Source organism: Zalophus californianus, chromosome 6, assembly GCF_009762305.2.
Source record: "Zalophus californianus isolate mZalCal1 chromosome 6, mZalCal1.pri.v2, whole genome shotgun sequence".
In the NCBI taxonomy this organism is placed as follows: Eukaryota; Metazoa; Chordata; class Mammalia; order Carnivora; family Otariidae; genus Zalophus; species Zalophus californianus.
The window spans coordinates 21,178,564-21,192,061 of record NC_045600.1 but is presented as its reverse complement, the minus strand read 5'-3'; the positions used below and the strand labels follow the sequence as shown (position 1 = coordinate 21,192,061).

The following is a 13,498-nucleotide window of genomic DNA, read 5'->3' as shown; positions in this document are numbered from 1 at the left end:
ATCAACTTCCCTCCAATCCTCCTGTACCTGGTTGATGAATACCCATCACACCTCCAACCTAAGGAATTCTTGCTTTTCCCTCCGGGCAGCATCTAGTCTAGGCTTGCTGCTTAAGATGTGCGATGGCTAGCTCTAGTTTCCCAGTGCAAATGCTTATATTGATCATAAATCCACCGGTTTCCAGTAACCTGCCAATCCTCTTGAAAACTGGTATCCTTCTGGTTTTTAAAGCAAAGAGATTTCTGGAGCCAAGTCAAGTTTTTGTGTGCTTATAATCACCTTGTGGTTGCAAATTTTTTGTGTTTCCATTACTCAAAACTTAAGGTAAGAAGTCTGTTTAAGAAACATGCCCTTGCTTATAAAGCCCAACAGTCAAAAAAGGACACTTACAAATTAATTAAAAAGACAGAATTTAATGATTTCAATGTTCTTGCTGTCTTGTCCTCCTCATTTCTCCCTCCCTCTCTCTCCCCCCCCCCCCCTTTTTTTTTTGTCCACCACTTTCATTCTGTATACTATCTCCTATAACCTCCTTCCAGGACCTTGCTTCATTCAGTTCATGGATTCTGTCACAAAACACTAATCAGTCCAATGAAGGAAATTAAAACCTGTCTCATGATCAGGTCAATGACAAGAGCCCAGGTTTTTTTGTTTTCACTTCTTGCAGCATATTTTGGGTGTGGGGTGGGATGGTAGAGAAGAGAAACAGGAGAAGTAAACCTGAAGATCCTTAAGGACAGAGACTGTCATATAATCATCTTTGTACCCTCCAGAAAGCCTAATGCAGCACTGTTGAGCCTTCAACAAATGTTTACTGATTGGTTCCTATGCAGAGTTAATGGTGAATAAAACAGACTGGGTGCTTGCCTCCCAGAGTCCTCAGTCTCAGAATGAGAGAAAAAATTGATAAAAACAAAAAACACCCCCCCCTACACACACAAGAAATAGATCATTACAAACTGTGCTAAGTGTGATGAAATAAAAGAACACACTTAGCAGGGAGCATAAGCCTGGAGCCCTGCTCTAGCCCGGGGGGGGGGGGGGGGGCGTTGCGGGGGGTAGGGGTCAGGAAAGGCTTCCCTGAGGAAGCGACACTGAAGTGGAGACCTGAAGTATGAGCAGGAGTTAAGGGAGCTGCAAATTATAAGATCCTCAATAAAGCAAAGGCTTTTTTTTTTACTTTTCAAATAACTGCAGTACCAATTTTTGTGTGCGTAGGAGAGACGTGAATGAAATGTTAGCAATGTCATCCACATCTTTCATTCCACATGCAAAGGAATTAAGATCCCCCTATGAGCTGCCCGAGGCCACTGGGGCTAGGACTAGACCCCCCGGGGCTGCTGGCTCCCAGCCTAAAGCCCTTAGGACTACACCACAAGAATGCAGTTTTGGTGGCCACACCAGACTTAAAAAGCAGAGCTGAGGGAACTCTGAGACATACAGACATAGGGCTTATCGCATAATCAAATGGTATGTAGTGGGTTGGGGATAAAAGATTTTTAAAAGTGAACTTTTAAATTTTTGTTTAAGATTTATTTATTTATTTGAGAGAGAGAGAGAGAGAGAGAGCATGGGGGTGATGGGGGTAGGTGGGCAGGTAGAGAAGGGGAGGTGCAGAGGGGGAGGGAGAGGGAGAATCCAAGCTCAGCCCAGAGCCCAATGCCTTGATCTGACCACCTCAAGATCTGACCTGAGCAGAAACCAAGAGTCAGGTGTTTAACCGACTGAGCCACCCAGGTGCCCCTAAAATTGAACTTCTAATAAAAGAACCCAGTGCTGCTTCTGCAGAACGGCTGGACACGTTCAGGTATTTCTGACCAAAATGTTTTTGTGAACCAGGAACAAAGAGGGAACCAGGCGGATTTTGCCGTCTATGTACAAAGTGAAAACAAGATGTAGAAGTGAAAACGGTATTGTGGCAATGTGATCCAATCAATTCAAAGTGGTATTTAAGGTCTACTGACTTCACCCATTAGCCAAACAGGAACTACAATTAGCCCTAAACACTAAGCTTAACCACACCTGAGAAGCAGCCCTGAGTTCACAGGGCAGTTTTTAAAGGCCTGTGACACTTCCTGGCAAGCTAATACCACCCAAGCAACTTTCCTCAGCAGCTTTCCCATCTTCGTCCCTCTCTTTACAACATCAAGTAAAGACTAACACCTCCATTTCTCAGTCTCAGTTAGTTTGCCCTTCCTTCTCAGTACACAACAAAGATACACAGTGAATACAGAGGGGAAAACCTACATTCTGGTCCACTCTGGCTTCTCCAAACTTAGAAGTGAACACAACATGGGCAATAATCCAAGAGCTTCACCACCACCCTGTTAAGCAAAGATAGTAAGAAAGGTTTCCAAAAGCTGCCAGGGGGTGTCTCTCAGAAGAGAAGTCTCGTGAAGAAGGGAGGGAGAGATACTACCGACCACCACTAAACCTCAAATCCTTCCCCACACTTCATACCTCTTCAGGAGAAAAAAAGATTAGAAATGTCCCTCCAATCAAAACAAGATCTCTCTCTGCCTTTCCATGATTCTTAGCCCCTGCTTTGTGTTGGCCTCTTTGTCTCTGCAAAGAAGCTGCCTCATTGAAACATCATAGAAAAAAAAAGTTGTCCCCCAGACAATGAAGTCGCCTGCACACAGGCATTTCTTATTTCCAACGTAGGAGGCAGGAGGCAGTCGACAAAGCCTGCAGAATTTTCAACCTGTTGCTATAGTAGCAGAAAGAATGTGATTCAAGCAGCTCTGCTGAGATCCATATCCAAATCCCTCCAACTCCCAAAGAGAACATTAACCCCTCACTGCCCCTTGTTGGGGGCAGAATTACCTGGAAAGAACCCTAAATTTGTCTTAGGCATTGGATATTGTAGTCCTAGCATCCACTCACTTGTGCACTCACCCAATATCTATTTATTTAGATTCTCTTGGGCTGACCCCTAGGTTTTTAGCGGTAAACAATGCAGATATGGCCCTTGGCAATGAGCAAGAGGAGACGTAGGACATTAAATCACTGCTCAGATAACAACATATTATGCAGCATTATATGGGAGACACATGAGGTTCTCAGCAAAGCCATCGCCAGAATGGAGACAACCTACCCAAGATAACCAGCTCACACATTAACTGTAGCGGTCTCTACATATTCTGGGCCACTGCCATTATTTGATTGTTTGCGCGTGCTAATCTGACAAGAACACCACTAGAAATGCCGGTTCCCATATCATGCCTTCTACAAAGCATTAATTTGAATGAGTTGTTTAATCAAGTCAGCTTTCCACATAAAATAGAAATAGCCCTGTTTGTCAGAACCACTGCAGGCAATTGCTGAACAGTCAGTCACTCCGCAACAGAAATGACAGGTGAGGGCTCAGAGAACCCATGGAAGCAGCACCACACCGAGGACTTCTATCTCAACAGCCCCCACTCCATTTTACTTCTGTGGTCAAGACAGTAACAAAGAAACCTTAGGAAAGAGAATTTAGAAAGGACTTATAATCCAGCTTACTTTCCCTAACACTGCAGTGCAGACATCTTACAGTACTGAATACCTTCCTGCTGGACTTCTTTTTTTCCCATGGAGCATAAGCACTAGGAGGGAGGGGTTTCTTAGGAAGCTAAACTCATTAGGTAACGATATCCTCATACGCTTTTTGTGAAAAAAGGCAGCATCGATCAGGCTGCCGAGCAAAAGTGGAAAAACCAACGAGACAGGTTGCTAATCTCGGATGGCCAGGAGATGTGGTTTCGTGGAAGTTCCATAATCTTTTGTACCTCAGTTTCCTCAGAGGTAAATCTGATACACTCTGTAGATCCAAAGGCACAGAATGATCAATAGCAATGCCTATACACCGGTGGCCTGAAATACAGCTGACCCTTGAAGAGCCTGGGAGTTAGGGAAGCCAACACCCCACAGAGTTGAAAATCCACATGTAACTTTTGACTCCCCAAAACCTGACCACTAATAGACAACTGTTGCCTAGAAGCCTTATTGATAACATTAAAAGTAAGAAATCTTTCCTTAAGAAAATCATAAGGAAGAGGGGCATCTGGGTGGCTCAGTAGGTTGAGTGTCTGCCTTCGGCTTGGGTCCTGATCCCAGGGTCATGTGGGGAGTCTGCTTCTCCCTCTCCCTTTGCCTCTCCCCCTGCTTGTGGCTGTCTCTCACTCTCAAATAAATAAATAAAATCTTAAAAAAAAATCATAAGGAAGAGAAAATACATTTACGGTACTGTAAAAAACCCATGTCTATGTGGACTTGCTCAGTTGAAACCCGAATTGTTCAATGCTAACTGTACTCTGTTGCTATTCTTAGTAACACTGTAAAACATAGTTTCTGCCCTGGAGAACACTTGAGCAGCTCAATCATATTTAAGAACACTAGTTTCCTATCTTAACCAGAGGCACAGGCTAAAGGTCTTTCACCAAGCAATCCAGGGAGAGATGGGCCATCAGAAAGGGATATTCACCCAAATCTCTTTTAACCACTGCAACCCTGGGCTAAGATTCAGAAAAAGGTCCCAAATGATCCGACTACATGAAAACTGGTTTCTTTTAGCCTGAGAAAGAAATGATGGTAGCAAATGTGTGACCTAAAGAAATGACTTCATCCTGACTTTGCAGTTTCTCTCTGCAAATCTATTATTTCCCTGGCCTTTGACAATGGATTTGGCCATGTGACCTGCTTTGACCAACAGATGTTAACAGATTAATGACATAACCAGAAGCTTGAAATGAGCTTGCTCATTGTGGCTTATGCCTTTTTTTAATATCTGCCATCACCATGAAAAGAATATGCCCAAGCTAATAGCTGATCCCAGGGAAAGGTTGAGGGACATGTTGAATAAAGCCACCCCCAACCAAGCCAAGGCAAGATCAGTGGATTCTCCCCACCCTAACCTGCAGACAAAAGGGGTTAATAAAAACATACCGTTGTATGATACAGAGATTTTTTTTTTAAGATTTTATTTATCTGACAGAGAGAGACACAGCAAGAGAGGGAACACAAGCTCGGAGAGGGAGAGAGTGAGAAGCAGGCTTCCTGCTGAGCAGGGAGCCCGATATGGGGCTTGAACCCAGGACCCTGGGATCATGACCTAGGGGCGCCTGGGTGGCTCAGTCGTTAAGTGCTACAGAGATTTTTGTGTTGTTTGCAATGTAGCATCATCGTTGCAACAACTGATAGACCCACCACAGTAAAAATTCACCTATGGGTCAAAACCTTGTTTGCAGGGGACCTGGGTGGCTCAGCTGTTAAGCGCCTGCCTTCGGCTCAGGTCATGATCCCAGGGTCTTGGGACTGAGCCCCTCATGGGGCTCCCTGCTTGGCAGGAAGCCTGCTTCTCCCTCTCCCACTCCCCCTGCTTGTGTTCCCTCTCTTGCTGTATCTCTTTCTGTCAAATAAATAAAATCTTTAAAAAAAAAAAAAACTTGTTTGCTTTGTTCTCTTAATATGTAACAAGTAAAAGATTTCTGATATTTCCTCCCCATTGGACTATAAGGTCCTCAAAGCAGGGTCCTATTACATCCCCAATGCTAAAGACTTATTCATGGAATCTATACCACGTTGTAAATCTCAGGGGATACAATAGTAAACAACAGATAACTGCAGCCATCTGTCTGCACCTGTGAGTTTTCCCCCATATAAGATCAGGTCAGTGTGATTGTCAAAGTTGATGACAAAGTTTACTTATGTGGCTTGAAGTATATCAAGGAACTCTGAACCACGGGAGTGTTGTTTTCCTAAGTACAGAGGAACTGCAATCAGGGCATCTTTCAGTAACAGAAGGGACCAACAAGATCACTAGCTTATTGGTTTTCAATCCTAGACAATCACTAGAGCTTTCGGAATTACAGATTCCTAGTCCCCACGTACAGATATTTAGTTGAATAATCTGATATAAGGCCCAAACGTGTGTTGGGTTTTTTTGTTTTAAAGATTTATTTGAGAGAGAGAGAGAGAGAGGGAACACAAGCAGGGGGAGCAGCAGAGGGAGAGGGAGAAGCAGGCTCCCCGCTGAGCAGGGAGTCCGATGCAGGGCTCGATCCCAGGACCCTGGAACCATGACCTGAGCTGAAGGCAGATGCTTAACTGATGGAGCCACCCAGGCACCCCGACATGTGGTGTTAAAAAAGTCTCAAAGTAATGCTAATGATCACAAGAACTGGAAATGCCCCCCCATCTAATAGAACCCTTCCAAGCATTGACTGAACTTCTTATGCTGAGCTGCGCTAAGCATTTGTGATGATGTTAACAGACCAAAAAGTGAACATAGATGTACCATCTCCAGGTGACTACATGAATCCATTAGTTGTTGTTAGCATAACAAACCATTCCAAAACTCAGTAGCTTAAAACAATAGGCACTCATTATTCCTCCTGAGTCTCTGGATCAGTTTGTGTGATCTCTGCTGGGCCCGCTCATGTATCAGGTCAGCTGGCTGGTCTAGGATATCCTCATTCACATATCTGGTATAAGATCACCATCAGCGGGGAGACAAGGGTCTCTGGGCCACAGCAACTGAGTCCAGGAGCGTCCATAGGGTGACCAGGCTAGATTCTAGGTGAGCAAGTAGACGTGTGTGAGGCTGCTTAAGACCTACACTGGGGACTGGTACATATGCACACTTTCACTCCTGCGTATTCTATTGGCCTGAGTAAGTTACAGGGCCTCGTTCAGATTCAGGGGCTGGATAAACAGACTTTACCTCTTGATAAGGGGAGCTACAAAGTCATTATCACAAGAGACTAGCTTCCAAGTCGATTATACAACCAAAGGGAGAAAAGGTTGCCTTAAGCCAAAGAGGATTTCTAGGCCAAAGTTTTCACCTAATCTCAAGAAGTTATACACTTCTCAAGGTGAACTTTTGTCTGATATTCCTCATTTCTATTCCTACCTGCATACACATACCTTATTCCTCAAGACCTCAGTCTCAAATGAAAGCAAAAGAAATCTATTTCTTCTCAGCATTATTTCATATCATCCTTTGAGGTTTTTAAAGATGATGTGGAGGGCACCTGGGTGGCTCAGTCGGTTGGGCGACTGCCTTTGGCTCAGGTCATGGTCCTGGAGTCCCTGGATCGAGTCCCGCATCGGGCTCCCTGCTTGACGGGGAGTCTGCTTCTCCCTCTGACCCTCCCCCCTCTCATGTGCTCTCTCTCTCTCTCTCTCTCATTCTCTCTCTCTCAAATAAATACAAATCTTAAAAAAAAAATAAAAAATAAAGATGATGTGGATGACATGTCATCCTTATGAGGACTTGTTCAGGGCGAGTCTCTCTGCGATGTCTCTTTTTGGCATAGGATGTGCCCACAGATAAATGTGACCAAAGGACCCCCAAGGCTACATCCTGCAAAGGACTCCACAGCCTTCACATGAGGAGCACCAAAGTGTAAGAAACATTACAGGAAAAAGATAACACACTAGGCTTGCAAAGCACCCCGAGGAGTAGGAAACTGGTGCTTATTGAAGATTACAGGCTGAGGCTAATTATATTCTAGCCACCAGCTGCTTCACTCAGCCGTGCTTGACTGTGCCCACTTAGGAAGTGCAGTAAAAGGACGGTGGCTGAATCCACAACTGTGTCCCTGACCCACGCCTGAAGATGTACATAGCCTGGCTGGAATGCAGCAGGAGTTATTACAGTATCCCTACAACTAAGGTGTTGCTTTCTGTTATTTTTTTTTTTAGAAAAATTACTATGACCTTTGGGTTAGTTCTACTTAACTTCTCTAAATATTACTTGTGAGGTTTGGTAAGGAAAAGAATTCCAGTAACCAGAAAACACAGGATGGCAGAGAAGTGGCCAGGGCTGGGTAGTGTCTGGAGGCTCTTCGGAAGCAACACGGAGGATGGAAGGAGAAAGCACGAGCTGCTCACACACAAGGTTGTCTTAAGTGCATATTTGGTTCCCATTTGGTTTTCACTCTGCTTGGTATCACTGTTCAAAAGGCTAAGCAAGAGGAGTGAAAAACACAATGAAATGAAAAGAAATGCTAAATTCACCATGAAGATGCCTCAGAAAAGCCAAATTCAAGAAGATACTGCATTTAATTTAGTTTGAGAAGAAACTACAAAGTTCTGAAAACAGGCCATCAATAGGAGGAAACACTGCCCATTCTCCCCTAGACGGTCTTCCACTCCCGAGCACTGAGCACGGGATCCAGGAGACAAGCAGGTGCAGTAGCACTAGTGAGGCTTTTGTTTGTTTGTTTGTTTTTTAAAGATTTATTTATTTGACAGAGAGAGACACAGCGAGAGAGGGAACACAAGCAGGGGCAGAGGGAGAGGGAGAAGCAGGCTTCTCACAGAGCAGGGAGCCCGATGTGGGGCTTGATCCCAGGACCCTGGGATCATGACCTGAGCCAAAGGCAGCCACTTAACAAACTGAGCCACCCAGGCGCCCCTTTTGTTTAGTTTTTTAAAGATTTATTTATTTGAGAGAGAGCACAAGTTGGCAGAGGCAGAGGGAAAGTCTCTAGCAGACTCCCCACTGGGTGCGGAGCCCGACATGGGGTTCGATCTCAGGACCCCGAGCCCAAACCAAGAGTCGGACGCTTAACCGACTGTGCCACCCAGGCACCCCACGGGATAGTGATGTTTTCTACCTGAGCACGTAGTAACCAAACTGCAAACGCTCACAAAGGCTAGAACTGCTACCAGTGCTGTTCACTCCATGGGCAGCTCAGAGTGGCATCCGTTTGTTTTTCAATCACAACTGAATAGAGTCACAAAACAGAAACTGTGCATCTCCAGGTGAAATCACCATAAGGGTTCCCACCCCCCATCTTCTGCTCACTCGGCATAAAAGTAAGTGCATTCTCGGATGGTCTTTTAATGAGCTGGAGGATTGGGCTGCAGTCAGACTATGCTTTTGATTAATTAGCTAAGGGGAAACCAAAGCTCTAAGAAAGTAAGCTACTGGTATTATCACCACAGGAACATTGACAGTGACAACGATGAAGAATTACTGATTTCTTTTCAGAAAAAGACAGAATGTCAGAAGAGGGGTATGCAGCCTAAGAAGGGGATCTTCACCCTCCTTGTGCTCCTCCCCACTTGAACACACACACACACACACACACAAACCACAACTTCATACCCTTCTTGGCACACTACTTTTTAGTAGTGCTTTTTAATGCTGCTCTAAAAACCTAGCTATGTGAAGTACCAGCTGCTCTTCCTAGAGAATCCTCTTTTTTTTTTTTTAAAGACTTTATTCATTTGAGAGAGAGAGACAGAGCACAAGCAAGGGGAGAGGCAGAGGGAGAGGGAGAAGCAGACTTCCCACTGGGCTGGGAGCCTGATGTGGGGCTCGATCCCAGGACCTGGAGGTCATGACCTGCGCTGAGGACAGACGCTTAACCATCTGAGCCACGCTCCTTCCTAGAGAATCCTTACGTTGCCCGCACAGTGGTGCCAAGGATGAACCCATGCGACATTTGCAGGAACATCCAGGCACAAGGCAAACTTTCACATGTGTCAGGGGAGTGTCTTGGCTTTGGACAATTTCTATTGCAGTTTCTGCACCATTCTCCTATGAAAGCCCTTAGCTCAGCATCTTCACACTCTAATGTAACCACAGTATAATTCCTCGTGGCTGTTCAAGGAATAGGGCCATCTCAAATATACTCTAATAGTGTAGTATCAAATTCACATTACACATAGCTTTATCTTTCCTACAACCTTTTTCCTGAAATCTCCCCAGGTATTAAAGTTTGGGCTAGGCCAGGAACCAGGGGCAGCAGCTTTATTCCCTCACATTCAGTGCAATCAACGGCCTGTGTTTAGAATAAATATTTGAAACTCAGAAGCCCGTTAACAATGCAGCACTTGATTACTCTGAATTACTCTCACCCACAGCAATTGAGGGAGAAGTCCTTGGCACCAGCCCCGCACAGAAAACCTGCTTCCTAGCCTGCTCCATTTGCCTTCCAACGCTCCACTCAAAGAAGTCTCAGCACACTATACAAAGATCTCAGTTTTCTCCCTTAAATACCACAGGAATCCCACATCGAACATCTGACTCCCTTCTTCCCAGAGCACTGCAGATTTGCTTCAATACTTCCATGTTCATATATATTTAATTAGACCAACTTATCTTGTAACTCTGTTACTCAAGCCCCTCTGCTAGCATCTTCCATCCAACACTGAAATCTTTTTAAAAGGGTTTTCTGTTTGCTCGTTTTGAGACAAAACGTCATCTTGGTCTATTTTAAAACTGTAGTAACAAGCTACTTTTCAATTAGTCAGAGGTGCCCAATACTTAAAATGGCCACAATCCTTAGCACTTTTCCTCCTTCAAAACCTATCTGGTAAATAGTCTTTTTTTAAGTTTTTTTTTTTTTTTTAAGAGGGCCAAAGGGTAAACTGTACTAACCAGAAGCAATTAGTATGTTAAGTTTTGTTTCAAGGCCAGGCTATCAGGTTACAAGTTCTAATAAACCCTGCTGGGGGAAGACATTTCTTTGTCTTGGGACCACTGAGAACTAACCAATCAACCAAACAAAACACCTTTAACTCCATCAGAAACTCTCCCCTCTAAACACAATTGAAAAGAAAAGCCAACACCAAAGCAAATGAAATGAATGAAGCGTTCCTGCTGCTGGCAGCCCTTACCATTGGGAGCAGAGGCCCCCTCCAGACCCTCGCAGGGGCTCTGACTCCTCCTGGGGTGGGGCAGGGGTGGCGAGGGGTCCAGGCCCTGGGTGCAGGTAGAGGTATGCTCCGTGCATGCTTGAACAGGGCTCACCGCCGACTGCCTGCCTGTCTGCCACTCCGTCCTCTCGTCTGGGTGGGAAGGGCCAAGATGGAAAAAAAAAAAATGTGCAGGTTACTCACTGGCCTTCCCAGGCGGGCACACCCAGGAGGAGGGAGAGGCCAGGCACAGACAGGGAGATTCTTCAGAGGCTGTGCCTGAGATCTTGCTTCTGATTCCTTTTGTTAATACTTCCTGAACTTTAAACTCAATCTGCACAGGCGCAAGTATTTTAGGGGAGGTAAATAACACTTGGGTAATTAGATTCCAGGAGCTTTGTACAAAGGTTACTTTGAAAAGGCAATGCTTTAGTGCACATACTTTTAAATTCAACTCAAACTGGTTTCCACTGTGTGTGAGCATTAACACTAGCACAGGAAATGAGAGCAAGGGGCAACCTTGGTGCAGGGCCTGGAAAGGCCTGGAGCAAGGCAAACCTGGGTGTGTGATTTAGATAATGAATTTCTTTTTTAGGCTCTAACTTTTAGAGAAACAGGATTCTCAACAGTCTCCCAGAGTCGGTGAACCTTCCCTTGGATAAGAGACACATTCTTGAAATAGGTATCCAGAGATCAAGATTTTAGAAATGGATTCCCATTGAAGATGCAAGAACTTGTTACCTGATGGCCTGGCCTCTGCTAAATCCTGAAGTGAAGACTTTCAAAAATGGAGGGATCCTTCAGCAATTTGTCTGTATTTCAGGAGAAGGAGATGGAAAGATGGAGCCAAGGGTGAGGAGTATCAACCACGGACCGGGTACTTTTCTCATTTAATCCTGAAATGCCTTTAGGAGGGAGGTATCCTTCTTCCTCTCTCACCGTGAGCACACTGAGACTCAGACGTTAGGTAACCTGGCGAGGGCTCGGCCAGCTAGGGAATGGAAGACCCAGGATTTGGACCCAGGTTTGCCTGAATCGAAGACCCAGTCTCATCACACCATACTACCACCAGCTATGTCACCCACAATTCCTGAAGAACCAGTCACCTTTTTTCCACCTGCAGTTGACCTAAGGCTAGGTTGCCTTTCCTTAAGTTTTTATACCAGTTCCAAAACAGATATGCCACGAAATATGATTCTGCAGGATGTTAATAGGTATAACAAGGGTTAAGAAGAATATTCTATATAGCTTTTTTTTATGGTGGCTTTTCACAATCTTTAGTTTACTAACATATATTGTGAGTCTCCAAGCTCAGGACCTAGGGTGCCCTGTTTCCTTTCCCAAAGCCTTTTGGAGTGGGAGGAGGGGATCTTTTGGGTTTGGGAAACATTGTTCTAGAGATGGGTTATTGTTGTACTTTTCTCCCCCTTTGCTACAATCTGAATGTTTGTGTCCTTCCAAAACTCACACGTGGAATCCTAACGCCCAATGCGGTGTTAGGAGGTGGGGCCTATGATTACATAACAAGGGTGGAACCCTCATGAATGGGATTGGTACTCTTCTAAAGGGGATTCCACACAGTTGCCTAGCCCCCTCCACCGTGTGAGGATGTAACAAGTTTTCCTCCCAAAAGAGGACCCTTACCCGACCATGCTCTCACCCCATCTCAGACTTCCAGCCTCCAGAGCTATGAGAAATACATTTCTGTTGTTTATAAGCCACCCAGTCTGTGGTACTTTGTTATAGCAGCCCAAATGGACTAAGATACTTTCCTTATCTTTTAAGTTTTTTTTTTTTAATTTATAAAAAAAATTCATGACAAAAAATTTCAAACAGTATATAAGGGTATAAAATAAAAAGTAAAAATCGACCTGTTCTTTGTAAACACTAGTCCCATCCCCCAGAGGTAACCACTGTCAGGAATTTCTTAGGAATCTGCTTTAGAAATTTTTATGCATATGAAGCATATATGAATACTTTTAAGATAATTCGGATTAAAGCAGGCCCGTGATGTGTTATCTGGCACTTAAAAAAAAAATCTTCTTATAGTTGAAATTTTCCATATCACCACAGAGAATTGCTACTGATAAACTGGAGCCAAGAAAAATAAAAGGTCGATCTATAATATGGGATTACTGCTTTATAAAAGGGACCCCTGTATGGGTCACAGTATGCTTCATGACTCAGAGCCAGACGCTCCCTTGCCAGCTCTGTGTAGTAATCTGCACACTGTATACTCATGTCTACGACAGGAAGGATCTAAAACCTACCTCATATCACAGGTTTTTGTGAGGATCAATAACAATGATGACAATGACACCCCAGAAGAACCCCATTCATTGAGCAGTTACTCTGTGCCAGGCACTTTTCTTAATGCCCTCTATGTATTACTTTGACTAAACCTTGCTCTTGACAACCCTGTGAGGTAGGTGTTACTATTAGCCCATTTACAGACTGAAAGAGCCATCTCACCGTGGTATCCAGCACACAAGTCCACAACAAATGCTTCAAGTTGTATCACTTAAGTAAACGTGATGTCAGCAACCCTGATCTTTGCCACAATACTTCTCAAATTGGCAGTATGAAGTGGATCCCATTTTCCCCTTAAGAATAATGTTGTCCTGGGGAGGGTATGTGCTATGGTGAGCACTGTCAATTGTGTAAGACTGATAAATCACAGACCTGTACCTCTGAAACAAATAATACATTATATGCTTAAAAAAAAAAAAAAGAAGATAGTAGGAAGGGAAAAATGAAGCGGGGGGGGGGCGGGAATTGGAGGGGGAGACGAACCATGAGAGACTATGGACTCTGAGAAACAAACTGAGGGTTCTAGAGGGGAGGGGGTGGGGGGATGGGTTAGCCT

At 44.4% G+C, this 13,498-nt stretch overlaps 1 protein-coding gene across 6 annotated transcripts in view; it reads right to left on the bottom strand.

Moving 5' to 3' along the window:
- STON2 (stonin 2) overlaps positions 1-13,498 on the bottom strand; it is a 139,868-nt gene that overhangs the window by 45,968 nt on the left and 80,402 nt on the right. For 3 of the 6 annotated variants that reach the window (XM_027568963.2, XM_027568964.2, XM_035727867.1), the window contains one exon: positions 10,615-10,785. The exons of the other annotated variants lie outside the window; for them this stretch is intronic. In XM_027568963.2, coding sequence (XP_027424764.1) covers positions 10,615-10,785 — 171 coding nt within the window. The remainder of the gene's footprint in view (positions 1-10,614; positions 10,786-13,498) is intronic. 6 annotated transcript variants of the gene reach the window in all.